The sequence below is a fragment of the Antennarius striatus genome, chromosome 3 (assembly GCF_040054535.1).
Source record: "Antennarius striatus isolate MH-2024 chromosome 3, ASM4005453v1, whole genome shotgun sequence".
Taxonomy (NCBI): Eukaryota; Metazoa; Chordata; class Actinopteri; order Lophiiformes; family Antennariidae; genus Antennarius; species Antennarius striatus.
In genome coordinates this window covers 13584534-13599583 of record NC_090778.1, presented here as the reverse complement: position 1 = coordinate 13599583, position 15050 = coordinate 13584534, and the positions used below count along the sequence as shown (strand labels likewise).

The 15050-nt window shown below is 38.8% G+C and overlaps 2 protein-coding genes across 6 annotated transcripts; both read left to right on the top strand.

Annotated features, from left to right (window-relative positions):
* The first annotated feature begins 48 nt into the window (after positions 1-48).
* Positions 49-10935, top strand: malt1 (MALT paracaspase 1). Of its 5 annotated transcripts, none has more exons than XM_068309798.1 (17): positions 49-260; positions 745-911; positions 1224-1345; positions 2374-2521; positions 2735-2913; positions 2989-3085; positions 4879-4926; positions 5762-5785; positions 5890-5934; positions 6028-6231; positions 6349-6526; positions 6662-6733; positions 6831-6958; positions 7161-7310; positions 7478-7635; positions 7778-7903; positions 9170-10935. In XM_068309798.1, exons 1-17 carry the CDS (start codon positions 112-114, stop codon positions 9647-9649), a joined length of 2475 nt encoding a protein of 824 aa, XP_068165899.1. In that variant the 5' UTR covers positions 49-111; the 3' UTR covers positions 9650-10935. The 5 variants fall into 5 exon arrangements, with proteins under 5 accessions (XP_068165899.1, XP_068165913.1, XP_068165906.1 ...); XM_068309823.1 differs by having other exon boundaries at positions 125-260; positions 776-911; XM_068309812.1 differs by lacking the exon at positions 4879-4926.
* A 138-nt stretch (positions 10936-11073) lies between these two features.
* Positions 11074-14717, top strand: emb (embigin). Its single transcript, XM_068309836.1, has 9 exons — positions 11074-11280; positions 11851-11928; positions 12052-12235; positions 12436-12518; positions 12679-12815; positions 13513-13674; positions 13816-13933; positions 14026-14056; positions 14146-14717. The coding sequence occupies exons 1-9, from the start codon at positions 11208-11210 to the stop codon at positions 14201-14203; spliced, it is 924 nt and encodes a 307-aa protein (XP_068165937.1). The 5' UTR covers positions 11074-11207; the 3' UTR covers positions 14204-14717.
* The last annotated feature ends 333 nt before the right edge of the window (positions 14718-15050 follow it).

Here is a 15050-nt window from a genome sequence, read left to right as displayed (position 1 = left end):
AAAACCAAGCCGGAGTGGTGGGCGTGTCTGAGCCGCTTCTACCATGAATTCCAGGAAGTAGACTTTTTGTCTGCGGACTGATTGTTTACAGTGCTTTCCTTGCTTGCTGCCATGTCCGAGTCTTTGGACCGATCCACGAAGATCAACATGTTGACTGAGGCGGTGGTGAGGCGTCTCTGTGAGAAGTTGGACAAATCCACCGATAAAGGATGGCGAAAACTTGGAGAGATCGTCGCTAATGAGCGACGCTTTAAAGTCAGGTGGGCTTACACTGGTTCAGGCTTCAGATGATACCAAGTTATGGCAGAGCGTCGTTCAGTTAAAACGTTTTGAAAGACACTGTTAGTAAGCTGAAATTTCATTTTAGATTCATTGATCTTCGTTTCACTCAGAGACAGGATGCATGATTTTTTTTTTCTTGACAATTAGATGAAACCATGTGTATACAGGTACTGTACTCTATATTATCTCGAGTATATTCAGACCTATTGTATGATATAAGAGATGCTTGTATGTTATTAATAACAGATCCAGTAAATAAAACAAGTGTCATAAAATGAGATTTTTTTTCATACAGGATCCAAAATTTTGATGGATGGCTTTATACTAGGATTTTATATAATAAAACAACTAAAAAGTTATATGGCATTATTTTTCCATTTGCTTGGTAACTGTGTACTGTAGTAGTAATAGATGCTACAAGCCTGGATTCACTCAGTGTCACTCAAATACATCTGTCTCCAGCTCTGATGATCTGGAGATGTGCTCTCTGAAGGTGCTGCAGCTGGAGGGCAGCCCCAGCCGCATGCTGCTGAGACTGATGGGCGAGCGAGGCTGCACCACAGGTCACCTCATCGACTACCTCCAAATGCTGGGCAACTGCGATGCCCTGCAGTGCCTAAAACCATCAGGTACAGTTAAACCATCCAAGTTTTGTTGTTTTAGTTGCATCTTGACTTAAAGTAGAATGACGACTCACTTGTTGGTATCAGCAGTATGTTTTGGCCACTTTACACTCATTGCAGCATTGTAGAGGCTGGTGCTTTTGATGCATGACTTAATGTATTCTTAAGCAGCAAAATATGAATGTGTGTACTCCAGACACTTGGAAAACTAAATATAACAAATTTCAGCTTCACAATGATGCTGTTTTCTTTGTTGTGTGGATAATTGGTGTCGTAATGTAAAACAAAGTGTGTATTTAAATTTTCCCAAATGCACAGCCTTGCAGATCGTTGTTCAGCCCCAGTCTGTTGCACTTCTATCTGGCCACAAACTGCACCTCAGCTGCCATGCTGTGGGTAAATCTCCAGTACAGTACCAGTGGTTCAAGACCAAGGAGGAGGTGAGCATTCAGCATTTTCTCTGAGGTGTAAGAAAGGAATTTAATTACTGTACAGTGCAAGAAAAAATAATGAATAATTTGACACCCATCAATCCTCATCTCCTCCGCTAGAGAAACCTGATGTCTAAACAGGAATACATTGAACAAATCTGCACCATACTTATACCAAGACTTTCAGATGTATTTTATTTTCTATATAAGGCAAGATTCCTCCAGGAAAAATATAAAAATTGGAAATCATGTAGTGTTTATAAACATTTGCATATGTCCACATACACTCACTGACCCTGTTTGCTTTCAGAACTGCTTTAATTCTTCATGACAGTTCAATAAAGTCCTGGAAATATTCCGCAGCGATCTAGTTCCACATTCACATGATGGACTCACACAGTTGCTGAATATTTACCAGCTACATATTCATGATGGAAATCCAGCATTTGGCCACATTAGCCTCAGTTTCCTGGTCCCACTTGCCCTAGTGTGGTCTCCTGCTGCTATAGTAGGCCATCTATTTCAAGGTTCAACATTTGCATTCACTGTTCCTCATACCTCAGCTGTGAAGCGTTACGGAGTTAATATTGCCTTTATGTCAGCTCATCCAACTTTGACCGTTCTCCTGTGACCTCTGGTTTTAACAAGGTATTGTGGCCCCACAGAAATGCAATTCCCCCAACATATTTATTTGATGAAATATTCTCTTTAAACACTAGAGATGGTTGTGTGTCCAAATGTTTGGCATCAATAACAATGCCATGTTCAAAGCCTTTCTCCCCCTATTCTGATAATTGAGTTGAACTGAGCAGATCACCCTGACCATGTCTAAATATTTAAAACATAGATGTTTAAACCTTTCAAATTAAAATAGTTTCAATAAAAACCAACAATTCCACTTGTTAGACTGGATACTTGCACTTGGACATAATATCGGTACGTTGAGCTAGACGATGAGGAACTGCTGATTTCAGAACTGGGATCATTTTACCCCCTTGCCACACTGGTGAGTATGATTCATATTGACCTTCCCTTAGGTACCAAACAGCTTCTCTCCTGACCTGGTGATAAGTCCGGTTCACCTGAAGGATGCCGGCTTCTACATCTGCAGGGTCAACTGTGGCGAGTCCTGTGAATTCAGCCAGTGGGCTCAGGTGGATGTCCTGAATGTTGACACATCTTGTGGTGAGAGATATATCAGATGTGTCTAAGTCTCAGTTCTGACTTCTTGCTTTGTGTGCCATTTTTAGATGTTTTTTTTCCCTCCTGTTTTCATCTGAAGAATACGTGACTTTACTCATTTTAGGTGTCAGAACAGGACATCACCAACTCGAAAGCCTTTCACAGTGGGGCAAACATTTTGAAGCAATTGTTATTGTCATTCTCTGCCACCATCAGGACCGAGTTATCATACCGTAGAGGGTCAGCTGAAGGTGGTGATCCATCCTCAGTTCCAGCGGTTAAATATTGGGGATAACCTGCAGCTACAATGTGGAGCAGTGGGACGGCCGATCCCTCGATACCAGTGGTACAGAAATGGCGTCCCGATCCCCAATGCCACAAAGAGGAAACTCGTGGTAGGAAATTGTAGTCAGAGAGTTCTTCATCATCTTTTGGTTTACTTCAAGGTTTAATTTACAATGTCTTTTCAGATACCTCATGTAATGCAGGATCAGCATGGCAGTTATCGCTGTGAGATCAGCAGCAGCACTGAGAGGATGTGGACTAATGAAGCTGATGTTGTGATAGGTATGTCATTTTATTCCAGCAACTTCTTCTGTGAGATGATTTAACTACTGCCTTGTCCATCAATTTTTTTTTTTTACGAGGAGAAAATCTCCTGAGCCGTAGACTGGTGTGCCACCAAACTGTACTCGTATATAACCCATAATAACAACTTTCACCTTATAAAATTTTGATTTCTCTAGAAATTCATTTTTTTTCTTGAGCTCTTCAAGGAAAGATTATTTTTTAGGTGACTCTGAAGGTTAGCCATCTTCTCCATTGCGTATATTCATTCATTCATCATCTTAACTGCTTATTCCACTTTTGTGGGTCACGGGGGTTGCTGGAGCATATCCCAGCTGACTCGCTGGTGAGAGGCACTGCAAGTGTGACACCAGTACACTGCAAAGCCACGCATAAGGCAAACAACCACTCAGGCAATTTGGAACGATTAATTCAGCTTATCTGCATGTTTTTGAAGGTGGGAGGAAGCCAGAGCACCTGGAAAGAACCCACACAGACACAACAAGAACATAAAAAGCTCCTCACAGAAAGGATTTGAACCCAGAACCTTCTAGCTGTGAGGAGACAACGCTACCCATAATTCAAATGGAATAAAGAAATAGTGTGCTGGGCTTGTCTGGGAATTAAACCCATAAAAATATTAAAATATTTTTCATTTCCATTTGGATTTTTAGAAGTTATTCCCTTGTCTTTGTGGTTCATAGTATAGTGCCTTATTTAAAAGTATTTATACAGGTCATTTGATGGAAGCATAAACTGTTCCTGTAATTGAGAAAAAAAACTTTTAATTTCTGTTCCACACAATAACTGACTGATAGTAACAAGTCCTTTGTCAGCCCATTTTTGAAAACCACTGTCCCACATAGAGGGAGGAAAGTCTGGGTTGCCCGCAATCGTCAAGGCTCTTGAAACTGATTCAGGGCCTCTGGACATTTTTTTTACTGCTGTCCACACTTTTAAAGTATGTTTTATCCATTCATTTTCTATTTTGAATCTATTGGTAGATTTAATATTAAGATAAGGCGGTATTGCCAAAGCTATACCCTTACTTGTTCTCTGTTCTACGTTCATCCACCCTGTTTCCTCATCCTATGTGACCCATGCGACTATTACATTTAGCTGAGACACCCAGTAGTATGTTTTTAAATCCGGCAAGTCCAGGCCTTTCCCATCTTTTTACATTAGAAGAGTTTTAAGTCTTATCCTTGGCCTTTCATTCTGGCAAATAAACTTGGAAATTATTTTGTTTAACATATTAAACACGTCGACTAGAACACATCTTTAATATGTTAAATTAAAGATGTGTTCTAAGCCCTTGCAGGAAGGGCTTGGAACATAAAAAGATTGGAACATAACTTTGATCCAACCAGGAAATGTCTCACAAAGATTAATAATATCCTTTACAATATCTTCCTGGCCAAGAAAAGCAGCAGCAGGAATAAACAAGGTTACAGACATGCAAAGAACAGTTCACAATAAATTATAAAGAAAATGACAATATATACTGTTCTAGACTCAGGAAACACAACCCAGGGCCTTTTGATTTTTACATGTTCTGTAACACACTGTGTTACATATATTAATGGTGACATTGTGTTCTGCTCAGTGCTTTATTGCAGATGCATTTGTAGTGGACTGTATCGCTAGAGAAATGATTTACAGTACCGGTATGTTAGGAAAGGTTTGCTGTGGTGACTGTCGTCTGGCAGCTTCTGTTATTTTTGCACTGAAAAGGAAGTAACAACATCTCTCATGTTATTATATCTGTTTATTTGCTCTGTTATTGATGAAAGATGCAAGGATCTCGATCCAGATTTCAGGGGCGATGGAGTGCACTGAAGGTAGACTTGACAGGACATGTTCATGGTGGTAGGAGGGTAACGAACCAAAGGCTAAACACGTTACTTCTGGCTTTGGTCTGTCACAACTTCTCTTGTAACTGCATGTTGATCGTGGTTGATAGTGGGTACACATTAAGCACAAGGTTCACAGGGATTGATCTGCAGGTTTCACATGCATGAATTTTTTATTTGAGTGGTGTCATTTCTCTTAATCAGTCATATATTCACGGTTCATCATGTTCTTTGTGTTTCTTACTCCACTAAAATGCCAAAATAAACAAACAATTAATAATGCAATATTTTTTCATTTCATTTTTATTACTTCTTGTTTATGTATTTATTATCTGTGTATCAAAGCCAGCTTAATTCCTTTTAAAAAAAATAATTTTATTTTTTAAATTTCTATGGGTCATCACCATTAGGTACCAGAAAGAGCATTTTCATCAATATCTAAATTCCATCAGAGCTCCATTAAATCAAAATTACTCTTATTTTCAATGCTTCTTGCAATAGAGACTGACCCCTACAACCCTCATCCACCCCCTCACCCACTCAGCTGATTATATTTGTCGAATTTATTATTTTTTGCAAGTAGTCAGATAATGCATTGTTGGATTTTGGCGTCTCTGTGGGATAAGAGAAACATAGAACTACAGCAGCTGTCCAGATGTAATCACAATTACTCAATTGCATGACAGTAGTCCTCTCTTCTAACATTACTATTAGGCTCACCTTCCTTTATAAAGATTTCCTGAACGAAAAAGAAATCACTAAACTTGCATGTGAAAATATTCATCTTATATTGTGTTAAAACATTTGTATTTTTGACCCCTAGATGATGTTTACGCCATTGGAGGAGGTAAGAATAATAATATTTATCAAGTATTTACACCAACCTGTTCAATCATGTTTTCTTCCCTCGATGTTTAGTTTCTTCCGTTGTTACTGACGTTGCAATTTTAGGTTCCAATGATTTTTTCCTGAATAGTGTTCCAGAACAGCTGTATGGTAAGTGATTGGTGATAATTATAATACATTAATTGTTTTCCTTGTACAAATATTTACTGTGTGGTGCTATCCCTCTCCTGTGTCCTGTTCCAGCGACCGACAAAGTGGCCCTGCTGATCGGTAATCTTTCTTACCAGAACCACCCTCAGCTCAAGGCCCCCATGGTGGACGTGTACGACCTCAGCAACCTCCTGCAGCAGCTGAACTTCCAGGTGGTGTCGCTGCTGGATCTCACAGAGTCGGAGATGAGGAACGCTGTTGACGAGTTTCTGTTGCTCCTGCACAAGGGAGTCTATGGTATTGTTGGGATTTTCATTCATTCAGAAAAAAATATAGATTTTATGAAGGATGTAGAAAGGGACAGACTTAACATCCGGTGAAGGATGGATTTAAAATACATTCCTCTCCTTGTAGGTCTATTGTACTACGCTGGTCATGGATATGAGAACTACGGCAACAGTTTTATGGTGCCGGTCGATGCACCGAACCCGTACCACTCAGCCAACTGTTTGTGTGTGCAGAGCATTCTTAAACTGATGCAGGAGAAGGAAACTGGCCTGAATGTGTTTCTGCTGGACATGTGCAGAAAGAGGTGGTTCCTCCTGTCATTTTGACTTATTAAAGTTAACTTTGATTAAAAAAAAAATGTAGATAAAGCTAAATAGTTTAGTCTGACAGAGTTAGCAGCACTGAAAGTCATTAATTCATTTATATTATTTTTTTCTAGAAATATTCATGATGACAGCACTCCCAACATTATCCTGAGAGTTACAGCCAATATTGTCTTTGGTTATGCTACGTAAGTTTATGACATACAGTAAATCCTGATTCTGAATGAAATTCATGATCTCTTGATTTTCAATATATGAATTTTGTTCTATGTTTTGGCCGTTCAGGTGCCAAGATGCCGAGGCCTTCGAGCTGAGCTCGAGTGGCTTCACCAACGGTGTGTTTGTCAAGTTTTTAAAGAAGCGCCTGCTGGATGACGAGAAGATCACTGTGGTGCTGGACAGAGTTGCAGAAGGTGAGAGGAGAAACAGAAGAATTAAAAAAAATATGGAAATAGGTTAAGGATTATGACTGAACTATCAGCTAGCTAAAAACAGTTTTTTATACTTAAACAGTCTTATGTTTCCAACATTATTTGCTTCATTCAATTTGCATTTTTAACACGAACATCTCATCAGTTTACGAGGTAATGGACTTTTCTTTTAAATTGTCCTCAGACATGGGGCAGTTTGATGCTACGAGAGGGAAACAAGCTCTGGAGATCCGCAGCAGTCTGTCAGAGAGGAGATCTCTATCTGATCCTATTCTGCCCGGCGACAGTGCCGATCCTGCTCACACTCAGAGACGCCAGTGGGCTAAGGCTCACCGTGAGTTTAAAACTCATTACATTTTTCAGTTATTGTCTTTGTTTACTGCAGAAGTCAAATGTTGACTTTCTTCATCATGTGCTACTTCTTGGTCTTCTTGTTCATTTTTTCTCCTTTTTGTGATTTCTTTATTATGAACTTTTATTATCTCTGGGTTTTTTTTCCAGAGCTTCCTGAGAGTATGTGTCTCAGCTTTGACTGTGGTGCTCAGATCAAACTGGGCTTTGCTGCAGAGTTTTCCAATGTTCTTGTCATTTACACTCACATCATTAAGAAGCCAGAGGACATGTCTTTCTGTCAAGCTCAGGTCACTGACTTCTCACATGTATGTATGCTGTCATGAATACAAGCTTTCACCAATCATTAAAGTACCTATAGGGAAACTGCATAATTTAATTAGATTGAGAACAAACAGTGATGTGTTTGTTAGACTTATCACTGTCATCTTCATCTTTTCCTCACCACAGGACCTTGATGTGGATCCTAAAGAGATGAACAGAGAGACCCCAGAGGAGACGGGGATCCACTTCCTGTCCAGCAGCTTGCCGCAGCACTGTCTTTACACTCGAGTCAGCGCACTGCAGAAGCTCAGGGTAAAAACATGACTTCCTCACAGGACAGTATGCATACAGTACTGTGTGAAAGTCTGACCTGACCGGTGCAATAATCAGAACAAGCACCACGTTATCATCCACCAAATGATAACTTGCACTACTTATTACCAGATACAAGGTGCAGCGCACGTTAATTGACATGTCAGTAATGTTGTAGAACTTTTTTTTATGTTGTTCCCCTGCAGTCGATGTTGAGACGTTTCAATGTTGAAAGCATTGACCAGTTAGTGGTGGTGTAGGAAAAGTCAGGAAATCACCAGAGTCAGTATGGCCTTTTTTAAGAAGGCCTGTTCCAGGCCGTAACGTTACACCTTTATTATGCTCGGTCTATTTTTCATTATTAAAAAGACACAGTGGGGATGTCCTCATTGTTCAGCCTCGGCAGAGGTTGTAACAACAATAAATCAAGATCTGTACAAAAGGATAGAGCCGGGAAGGCTGTAGGACAGGATGGAGATCTGGAGGACAAAAAAAGTCAAGACCAGTAAAAAGCAGAGCAAAGCAACTAGAAGCATTTAGCAGCGAGTGACAAGTGAAACATGTCATGTTAAAGTTATTTTTCTGCTTGATGCAAAAGGCAAACTCACAAAGATCTCCGTTTCCTAATCTACCAGACAAGTCACTTTATCTTTTAACCTGGAACAATGGAAATGAAAAACCACACATTAACGACACAGTTTAACACAGTCATCTCACTTAAATCAAAGAGAAGGTGGAAGGAGGGATTGTTTAGTTAAAAGTGGATGCAGTGAAAGGATTATATGTGTGGAGGAAAAAAAATTCTATTTCAATGGCAGTTTTTCTAATATTGACCTCACCTAGTGCCAAAAAGCAAAATTAAAAGAAACACGCTTACTTGACTTGTCATCATCTTAAACTTAAATTACTATACAATAGTACATTAAGATAGGAGTTTAATCCATTCCATGACCGAGCTCGGAAGTCAAACAACTTGTAAGTCAATCAACACTTCCCCATTTAACATAACTGAAATCATTTTAATCTTCCAGCTTTGTTAAAAACCCCAAACCCTTCTAAATTATTAAAAAACAAAAGTAGACATGCTTGTGCATAATTAATTATACATGTCATGTAAACAATGATAAAGTATGAAAAGAAATGCATAAGTCAGGAGTTCACGTCCTCTACTTCACTCAAAGTCAATTATTCTGTGACCAAATGTCAGAGAAGATGTTCTGTTTGCACAAGAAGGTTTTCTAATACGTCTAATGTCACACACAACAGGAGGAGCTGGTGTTTACCGTGTGCCTTCAGGGCACCTTCACTTCTATGGCTGATGATCCCATCCATTGGATGAAGAACATTAACATCGGCAAGCCACTGATTGCCCGACTGGACCTGCATAGGGATATGCGGAGAAATAGCTGCATGCAGACGTGTTTGATGCCCCACAGCCCCTGTCACAGCCCCGGGCCTGAACACTGCCCCTACCTCCATCAGGGGCTGCACCAACCCCAGGACTACAGCCGCCTGTCGCCACAGCAGCAGTACCTGGACATCCATGAACACGTCGAAGGGGCAACGGGAGGCTGCGGGGATTCCTTCTATGACAATCTCAGCCAGCCTCGCTATGAACGTGTATACGACTCCCCTGGGGGGCTTTCCAGCTCACCCAACAGGGTCAGCATCCCCATCGAGGCCCCCGAAGACATTAATGAGCTGCAGACTGTATTCATCAGCAGTCTACAGCTTCAGCAGCAGTAAAATCATCATTCCTGCGTGTGATTCTGATCTGTAGCATTTTATGACTTCAGAGTTTTTAGAATATATTTTTTCTTCAGGTTTATAAGCGTTTATAAGCTTAGTGTTAGCGTTAACTCTGTGAATAATAATTTAGAAGAACGAACATGCGTTTCAGTTAACTAATATTTACACAAAAAGGGATAACTGCACTAACTATATTTTGTGCAGTAACAACTCTGATGTACAAAACCAACATCCAGTATTTGCAAAAACTCTTAAATGAGGAAAAACCAATAATAAAGATAAAAACCTGTTTCTCCTGAAAATACATTTTCCTGAGATTGCATAACTACATTTTCAGAAGAATGAGCCAAATTATTGAGCTATTAAATAGACAAAGTCATCAGTGCATACACTGCAAGTAAAAAGCAAAGGTTTGTTAACAAAAAGCCTAAATTTGCAGGCGCTCCCTCTGCTGTGTAGTTCAAATAAATATCCAAAGCTGTTCACAGATTTTCTACCCAAGCAGCAGTGGCTGATTGTCCAATATCCACAGGATTGGAAGTTCAAATCCTGTTCAATTCCAGTCATTGTACTCTGATGTTATGTCCTTGGGCAAGACATTTCACCAGCAGCAGTGACTCACACTGGTGGAATAAAGTTTGTTGGTGGTGGTTGTGTGGACTGGTGGCTATGTGTCCATCTTTCTGCCCATGAAAGTTGTGGCTACAAATGTAGTTTACACTCCTGGTGCGACTGTGCTGTGAGAGAATTATGAATTCAGTGTAAAAAGTACTATATAAAGATTAATGTATTTTATTATGCAAGTAACTAATAAGAGCCAATCATGGTGAGGTCCTTTAACCATGGACTAATAATGACAATAACAAGTTCAACCCACTGAGAATATTTCCAAAAAGCTGTTATGACAGCCAGAATTCCATTCACTCTCCTCGGTTTAAATGAATGAGGAGAAAACAAATTCCAACATTTAAAGCCATTAGTGGTCTTTCATATTTATTCTCAGCAGATTTAAATAAATTGTGGAGTAATGGAGTCAAGATATGAAAAGGATGTAAAAAAATTCTGAAAGAAAAAACAGGATTTAGTCACAAGATGTATCTACTGTATATAGGAATAATGGAGACTAAATGCAGCATAAAACCATTAAGAATTAATTTGGTGAAGAAATGAATGATAAATATGAATTACTGTAATATAAGTGGTATCGGAGATGTAAGCTGTTCCATTTGCTATTATTACATTATATTTGTAATCTGTTTTAAACCATGTTTGGTTTCTAAGGACACACAGTGCATAAGACTTTTTATTGCAGCGTGTTCTGACTCTGCATAGCTGTACAGGATAGGACACTGTGTAACAGTATCAAGTTGTGAACCCTGTCTGATTCAATAATGGATGGATTCAGCCACCCACAAGCTGCAAGGTGACATCATGGCTGCGTCACTTTTGCAGTTGGTGAAGGAGAGGAGGGCTGGTTCGACGATGCAGCAGGCAGAGGGGGGAGGAAGCGAATGAGACACCTGCATACAGAGACAAGAACAGAAGGATAATAATCATGTTAACCTCCTGGAAGCTGCTCCGTCTTCATGCCCTCCTTCTTTTCTTCTCTTGTAGACACATCAATGCTGGTAAATTATTCGGGTTTAATTTTGACTGGTTGTGGCTGCTTTGAATCTTCATACCTTCTCTTTTCCTCACTAAATTATGTGTGACCTTGCTAAGAGTAAATGAAAATTTAAATGCATTGCAACTGATGTGTCATCTTATGATGTTTCATGTTTTAGTTGCAGATGGCAAATGTTTATTATTTCCTTTTTTCAGCGTCCACAAAAATATTTTACATCATTCCAGAACACTGAAACTCTCCATTAAAGATGAGCAACTACTTATTCAAAAGTAAATTAATAAATGCCAATTAACAAAAAAATATACAATGACACAATTTCAAAAGAATAGTTTATCTTTATAGGCTTCAGGAAATAAATGTCACAGCAAATAACCCTGCACTTTAAAAGAGGGACTATTTCAGATCTTGTACATTTTCTGCATCATTATTACAATTATATGAGATATAATCACAAGAGAGCAACATTAATAAATATGACATGATATTTATGAATATTTTTAGGTACATTTGTATTTTAATAATGCAAATACACAATTTTGTGTGTTCATGGAATAACTTATTTTCCTGTCAGAGACAACTGACCGAACACCCCTTCCCCTGGTTCCAATCAGCCCCCTGCCAACTGATGCAAGGAGCATTGTCCTGAAAGGTAATCTTTTTCAAACAGCAGTTAGAATTTATGTTTATGTTACATTTAAATTTTCATTGCTGTAACAAAGCAGTCAAATGCTGCAGGACTCCAGTGCTTCAAGTTCTTTGACTCTCCACACAGGTGAAAGTCACACTGAGATGGTTGAATTGTTGAGTCCAGTCAATCTGGCACTAGAGTGCAGCTGGACTGGGAACCAGAACAAACCACAAAACATAACTGGTTTCTGGAGAAAAGACGGGCGTGAAATTGAGAATAGCCATGTGACAGTGCAGCTGAAAGATGAGCAATATACTCTCAGACGAATGTAAGTACTTCATGTACTCCCTTTCATGTACTTCCTTTAAAATGCACCTTAAGTACATAAAATATGGTAATATGGAATACCATGTTTTGTGTGAAAAATCTTTTTTAGTGGAAAAAAAATCACACGTCAATTTATATATATTTTAGTAACATTCATCTAAATTAAAATGTTTTGGTATAAAATCAGTTTTTGCTCTACAGGTTTCACATTATCAGTGAAGAAAACCTTGGAAATTACTCTTGCATGTTTGAGAGGGAAGCAAAAGTAGACTTTGTGTTGTCAGGTACAAATCCCCTTTCATTTAAGCATGAAATTACATTTTACATTTCTATCAGCAGGGCTTACTAAACTTCTGCTCCTCTTTCTATGTCTAAAGGGTGAAAAATGCAATCTGTAGAGCACCATTTGTAGTTCTTAATGCTATTTTCACTATATACCTACAGCTCCTCAGATTGGTGAAGTGCGAGATAAGCCGATAGTCAGCTACGTGGGCGACTCTGTGGTGTTTGCATGTAAAATGGAGGAAACCAAACCAAAGCCTAGAACGTGGTACTGGTATAAAGCAAACGGCACAGACAGGGTGGGTGCACCATTCACCTGCACATCTTGCAGTGTTTATTTGGAAATGTGTGTTTGCGTTGATTTTGTTTTGAGTTATATATTTTGAGTTTCAATTAAAAATATAAAATTAACCTTAATACTTTTAGTATAAAACATTTCAACTCAACATTTTTGAAGTGTACAATTTATGTTTTACAACAGATCCAAGATTATTTTCATTTAAAATTTATGGATTATTGACCATGAAATAATATCACATCGACAGCTATGAACACATGAAGTCGAATAAATTAACATTTATTTAAATTAACAGTCACTCCACCACTAACCTCCTTCATGTTTTGTTTTTTTTTTAATTTCTTTTCAAATGGAGGATGTGGTTGGTTAAATGGAAAAACAGTGATGAGGACTTCTTGTGTCACAACACCTTCATCACCTCTGTCAGAAAGGAAGTGCACTTTTTTATTTTTGGCCACAACTCGAAACTCAAATCTTTTGTTACTCTGTGATAACGTTTTGCACAATAGGGTTTGTGTGTCATGCCTCCAACTCTTAAAAGGTATTAACCATGCTTACTGTGATTATATGCAGTTAAAATATCTCACTTTTCAGAGTTACTATCTGCATTACTGTGCATCTAACATGCTACATGTGTACAAGAACACATTTATAGTTAGAAAAACCATTCATGGCATCTGACTCATTGGACAATTCAGGTGCAGATTGTTGCTGCTGCAGAGCCTCATCGATATGAAATAATAAACAGAGAGGGAAAGACCCAACTGATGGTGCACAACCTGACGGAGGCAGACTCTGGCTTGTATTACTGTGGTGCAGTTTACCCCATCAGCACCACCGTGGGCCACATAGAGCTTCAGGTAGGACACATTAAATATAGTTCTATTTCTAGTTTATGTTTTTTTATGCAACATTTCATGTACTTTTTTAAAGAGGGATTTGGAACACAGGATTTTCACTTGAAGTATGTTCACACTGTTGTTCTGTACTATTGTTTGAAGGTCATCACATTGTATGAACCTCTGAAGCCGTTCATAGCCATCGTGGTGGAGGTGACCATCCTGGTCGCAGTCATTCTGCTCTGTGAGAAATGCCGTTCAAAGAAAAAGGACACAGCAGGTAGTCAGACCGTGTGATGTTATGATGTCAGTGTGTGTAAATTGTACTGTACACTATTGTATTCAACATCAAATTATCTGCCAAATTCTCAGGAGATGGGATAAATGATCAGACAAACACACTGTAAGTACAGGAGTGGTTCTTTTTTTTTTTTTAAGTGGGATGTATGCATTTGCTGTTTTTCATTATGTGTCTTTTTATGACCTCATCAGGACACAGACAGAAAATCATGGATCCGAAGGAAGTTCAATGAGACAGCGCAAAGTTTGAAGACCTTAATCTCTGAATTAGCTTCTTTAAAAATGTTCATGTATTTTACTGAGAGATAATAGAGCTTAAACTCCATATCTAATCATCTAGTCTGTAAACATGAAGTCTGTTAGTCAAAATGTTTTCACTGAGCAATGTACAATAACAACTTAATAATAATCATCATTTGTCCACTATGTTTAATCACCAGTGCCTTACACTCTGGAAATCCTTTATCCATTTAAACTGTATTTGCACTGACTGCACCACAAAGAGAAACTTCCATAGAAGTGGGAACTTGCGAATCCATAGGGGCTCCGAATTCCACGGTGGAGTTTTAGAATGACTAACCTGGGATTGCAGGTGTTGGTGTTATGTTACAGTTCCCGTCAAAGCATATGAATATGTTAAAACAAACAGGCACTCATAAATTACTTACAATTACTTTCATTGTGTTACAGAATTAAATTTGGTGAAATCTCATGTTTCTTTCTTCATACTTAGAAAGAGAGAGAGAGAGAGAGAGAGAGAGAGAGAGAGACGAGAGAGAGAGAGAGAGAGAGAGAGAGAGAGAGAGAGAGAGAGAGAGAGAGAGAGAGAGAGAGAGAGAGAGAGAGAGAGAGAGAGAGAGAGGAGAGAGAGAGAGAAATGAAGAGTATTCTGTTATCTCTTTCTTATGCTTGATAATGTTCATACAATGGTGAACCGTTGTAAATAAAATCCACCTTCAACATACCTGGTGAATCTGCTTTTCTGTTACCATAGAAAGAAACAAAACATTAGAGTGAAGTCATCCACATACAGTAATGCTGCTCTCATGTCTTCCACATAGCTTTCAGGGTCAGTCTTGTGAATTATTAAGAATTAT

Excerpts from the sequence above, each read along its gene's own strand:
- malt1 (XM_068309798.1), top strand. The coding sequence starts at position 112 with ATGTCCGAGTCTTTGGACCGATCCACGAAGATCAACATGTTGACTGAG. Across the intron at positions 2,914-2,988 it reads CCACAAAGAGGAAACTCGTG|ATACCTCATGTAATGCAGGA; the intron begins GTAGGAAATTGT and ends ATGTCTTTTCAG. Across the intron at positions 7,904-9,169 it reads GCGCACTGCAGAAGCTCAGG|GAGGAGCTGGTGTTTACCGT; the intron begins GTAAAAACATGA and ends CACACACAACAG.
- emb (XM_068309836.1), top strand. The coding sequence starts at position 11,208 with ATGTTAACCTCCTGGAAGCTGCTCCGTCTTCATGCCCTCCTTCTTTTC. Across the intron at positions 13,934-14,025 it reads AAAGAAAAAGGACACAGCAG|GAGATGGGATAAATGATCAG; the intron begins GTAGTCAGACCG and ends CCAAATTCTCAG. Across the intron at positions 14,057-14,145 it reads AATGATCAGACAAACACACT|GACACAGACAGAAAATCATG; the intron begins GTAAGTACAGGA and ends TGACCTCATCAG.